Source organism: Haliotis asinina, chromosome 13 (assembly GCF_037392515.1).
Source record: "Haliotis asinina isolate JCU_RB_2024 chromosome 13, JCU_Hal_asi_v2, whole genome shotgun sequence".
Lineage (NCBI taxonomy): Eukaryota > Metazoa > Mollusca > Gastropoda > Lepetellida > Haliotidae > Haliotis > Haliotis asinina.
In genome coordinates, this window is record NC_090292.1 from 15,066,228 (window position 1) to 15,070,972 (window position 4,745).

The following is a 4,745-nucleotide window of genomic DNA, read 5'->3' on the forward strand; positions in this document are numbered from 1 at the left end:
TCCCACTCGCAATCGCCAGAATGTTATTCTTAAAGAAAATATCAATATGAAATGTCGTCTTTGCAATAAATTTACAGAGACTGTCCAACACCATGTCAGTGGATGCCCTTCCTTGGCACAAACTGCATATCTCAAAAGACATGATGGCATGGCTCGCTGCTTTTATTATCGTCTCCGCCATGCCTGTGGCTTTGACTCCGAGGTCCATCCATGGTATGACCCTGAACATGTCCAGGGCGTCCTGGAAAATTCCAGCTACAAACTTCTCTGGAATAGGCCAATATACAGCCTGAGACGAATTCCAGCCAACAAACCTGATCTTGTCCTTTTTGATAAAGCCAATGAAATTATTTATATCATAGAATTTTCTGTCCCTTTTGACAGCAATGTGATTGGCAAGATTCAGGAAAAACATGATAAATATGCGGACCTCGCCTTTGAAATGTCTCACTTGCATCCCAAGTACACTGTCGTCAGGCTCCCCATTGTTCTCGGTGCCCTTGGTTTGGTACCTCCTGATCTCTTGGCGCAGATGAGAAGAGTGCCCGGTTTCTCCACCGGGAGCACAGCCCTTCTGACAATCTGGGTAATGCAGAAGGCTGCAGTGTTGGGGAGCCTTCATATTCTCCGGAAAGTTCTTGGTGGGTTCCACTAGGCAGTGTTTCCTGGGAGAAGTCCCATTCGCTGTCTGGGCTGCGTGTAGAGGGGGCGAGGGCCCTGAGCTGATGATGAGCTTGACCAGCCTGACTGTGCCAGGATCACCCGAACCCTCTCTGCTGCATTTCTATCTCAATCTGTAAATAATAATACTCCGCCATGCCTGTGGCTTTGACTCCGAGGTCCATCCATGGTAAGACGCTGAGCATGTCCAGGGCGTCTTGGAAAATGACAGCTACAAACTTCTCTGGAATAGGCCAATATACAGCCTGAGTCGAATTCCAGCCAACAAACCTGATCTTGTCCTTTTTGATAAAGCCAATGAAATTATTTATTTCATTGAATTTTCTGTCCCTTTTGACAGCAATGTGATTGGCAAGATTCAGGAAAAGCATGATAAATATGCGGACCTCGCCTTTGAAATGTCTCACTTGCATCCCAAGTACACTGTCGTCAGGCTCCCCATTGTTCTCGGTGCCCTTGGTTTGGTACCTCCTGATCTCTTGGTGCAGATGAGGAGAGTGCCCGGTTTCTCCACCGGGAGCACAGCCCTTCTGACAATCTGGGTAATGCAGAAGGCTGCAGTGTTGGGGAGCCTTCATATTTTTCGAAAAGTTCTTGGTGGGTTCGAGTAGGCAGTGTTTCCTGGGAGAAGTCCCATTCGCTGTCTGGGCTGCGTGTAGAGGGGGCGAGGGCCCTGAGCTGATGATGAGCTTGACCAGCCTGATTGTGCCAGGATCACCCAAACCCTCTCAGCTGCATTTCAATTTTTAATCTGTAAAACATAATAATAATGTTCCAGGATAACCCGAACCCTCTCTGCTGCATTTTAATCTTACTCTGTAAAACATAATAATAATAATAAATGCATACTTATAATGCGCCTGTTCCACACCCTAAGGCATGCTCAAAGCGCTACGAAATATATACAATGGAATATTTAAAGCTGAAATAATTAGTAGTATGCTGTGAAAAAGTGAGTTTTAAGTCTGGACTTAAAAATGTCAATTGTGTTCGAGCTTTTAATGGCCCAAGGGAGAGAGTTCCAAAGCACAGCTGCAGAGTACGAGAATGACCGGTAGCCAAAGGATTTCAGTTTGTAGGGTGGGATGACCAGTAGATCTTGAGTGTTTGAGCGCAAGTTGCGTGCGGGGACATACGGATGTAGCAGTTCAGATAGGAGGGAGCCAATCCATGGAGGCACTTGTATGTCAAACAGAGGATCTTGAAGTCAATTCTGGCCTTAACTGGTAGCCAATGCAAATCTTTCAGCACAGGTGTTGTACGGGAACGTTTAGTCTTGCTGATGATGCGGGCGGAAGTGTTTTGTATCTTTTGAAGTTTCTCGAGGAGTGTAGAACTGAGGCCTGAAAGGATGCTGTTGCAGTAGTCAAGCCTTGATGTAACAAGAGCTCGAACAAGGGCTTCAGTTGCAGCAGTTGTTAGGTATTGCCGGATGTTACCAATGGATTTCAGGTGAAAGTAGCAGATCCTGCTCAAGTGATTAACATGAGAATCCAGAGTCAAAGAAGAGTCAATGTAGACACCAAAGTCCTTAACAACATCAGAGAACTTGATGTCTGCATCTACAACTTTAAGGAAATCGGTTTTGACTTTGTTGAGTTGTTGCTTTGTACCAACGAGAACTGCTTCTGTTTTAGTGTCATTGAGTTTAAACATATTTGTAGTCATCCAGCACTTGATGTCCTGTGTTCATTTAGCTAAGCAGTGAAGAGATGTAGAGAGATCTGACAGATGGAAGGCTTTCAGGAGCTGAGTGTCATCAGCATAGGTGTGGTGAGAAACTTTGTGGCTTTTAGTAATCGTTCCGACATATCCGGTATACTATACAAACAGGACCGGACCAAGGACTGACCCCTGTGGCACACCACATGTGATTGCAGCGCCTTTAGATCTCTCACTACCAATGACAACAGATTGCTGTCGGTCGGACAGATAAGATGATACCCATTGAAGGGCATGGCCTTCAAGTCCGTACTGTTTTTTAAGTCTAGACAGGAGTCTGTGGTGGTCAATTGTGTCGAAGGCCGCAGACAGGTCCAACAACACTAGAACAGCAATCCTACCGTCCTCGACAGCACAACGGAGCTCATTTGTCACTTGCAGTAGTGCAGTCTCTGTACTATAGTATTGCCGATACGCCGATTGGAATTCACCCAACAGAAAATGTTTGGAGAGATGGTCTTTAAGCCTCAAATGTACAGCCTTCTCGATTATTTTGGAAACGAAGGATAAATTTGAGACAGGTCGAAAGTTCTGAAGATTCTGAGGGTCAATATCTGTTTTTTTTCAGCAAAGGTTTTACTACAGCATGTTTAAATCTGTTAGGAAATACACTGCTCAACAAACTTGAGTCGACAATTTTGGTAATGCTTGGCAGACGCAGTTCAAGATACTGAAACAGAAGTTTCGTTGGTATGGGGTCAGAGTCGCAGGTGGTTGGCTTTGAAGAGCGGATAATTGATTCAATGTCCTTTGGACTGAAAAGTGCAAACTGCATTAATGGATCACCTGTGAAGTGAGGTTCACTGAAACACCTATCAACGTCCTTGACTAAAAGTCCTTTTCGAATGGTATCAATTTTTGAGATGAAGAATGAGTTGAAGGAATCTGCAAGTTCCTTGTGACTTTGTCCGGGAGGTAATCTATCACCATCACCTTCCTTCCCAAGCAGGGTATTTATAAGCCTGTACAGTGAAGCAGGCTTCCCCATGCTATTCTCTATACTGTGAAGACAATATTTCCTTTTAGCGGAGATGATTAAAGAGGTGGTAGCATTTCGGCACTGTTGATATATCTGCCTGTGAATTTCCAGGCGTGTCTTACGCCACAGACGTTCAGCTCTGCGCCGTTGAGTCTTAGAGCGACGAATCGACACGTCATACCATGGAGCATGAGGATGAAGTATCACCTTCTTCTCAACTGCTGGAGCATGTTTATCTATGAGAGATGTGAGGGTGTCATGGAAGAGCTCAACATGGTCATCAACATCAGGGGGAGGGTCAGTGAGGAGATTTGAATTAACCAAGTCCTGTCTGAAACTGTCTGGCTGAATCTGGCTGATGTTGTGACACATCAAGATTGAGTGCTTGTTGATCGGCTTCACTACGTCAATAGTAAAGAAGACATTGAAGTGGTCAGACATCTGGCAATCGATGACTTCAACTTCCTTGATAATGCTGTAGTTGCTACATGTGATAATCCAGTCGAGAATGTTGCCAGATTTATGTGTGGCGACAGACACATGCTGGGTCAAGGAATATGTATTCAATAACTGAGTATATTTCTTGACCTCAGGCTTCTCGTGAGCGTTGAAGTGCACATTAAAGTCACCAAGAATTACAGTGTAGTTTTTAGAGTTTGTTGCAAAGAGGGTAGGTAACTCTTGAAGGAAGTCATTGTTTTTCAGTTTGTTCTTAGCGGAAGGCGGGGGTGGGTAAATGCACACCAGGTTCAGCGTAGCTTGTCCGGAAGTTATCACTACATTCATGCTCTCAAAGGATTTGTAACTGTTTCTAGAGTCACTGCGATGAATAGTGAGGGATTTCCTGAAGAGAATTGCAATGCCCCCTCCACTTTTATCAAGTCTGGGAGAGTGGAGGAAAGAATGGGACACTGGGGTCATTTCAGCTATCTTAGCTTCATCTCCCATGTTCCTTAACCATGTTTCAGTTAGAATGAGGACATCTATTTCATAGTCAATGATCATATCAAATATGTCAATAGATTTGTTTCTGGTTGATTGAGCATTCCATAGGCACATTTTAAGAAATTCTGGAGGCTTTGTGGGATGGACCTGAATCAGATTCTTATGGTTAATCCCACTACAGCAGTTAGTTTTGACAGAATCAGGGAAAACATTTTGACAAATTGTTATTTTCCGAGGAGATTTCCTACCCGCTCGACGGCCTCTCTTGGTTTTCTTGTAGACAGAAATCCCAATACACAGCTTCAATCATTGACCACGTGCAATTTAAACTTAGCACCTATCAGACTATACGACATAAAGAAAATAAGTTGATTTATGACTCGTGCACCTGAGTCCCGTGCCTGTCACATTATGTAAT

General features: G+C 44.2%; 1 protein-coding gene across 1 annotated transcript; it reads right to left on the reverse strand.

Moving 5' to 3' along the window:
- Window positions 1-1,749: 1,749 nt before the first annotated feature.
- On the reverse strand, window positions 1,750-4,330 carry LOC137259366 (uncharacterized). The gene is made up of 2 exons (XM_067797041.1): window positions 3,028-4,330; window positions 1,750-2,309 (listed from the first exon to the last, which is right to left on the reverse strand). Exons 1-2 carry the CDS (start codon window positions 4,328-4,330, stop codon window positions 1,750-1,752), a joined length of 1,863 nt encoding a protein of 620 aa, XP_067653142.1.
- Between the last annotated feature and the right edge of the window lie 415 nt (window positions 4,331-4,745).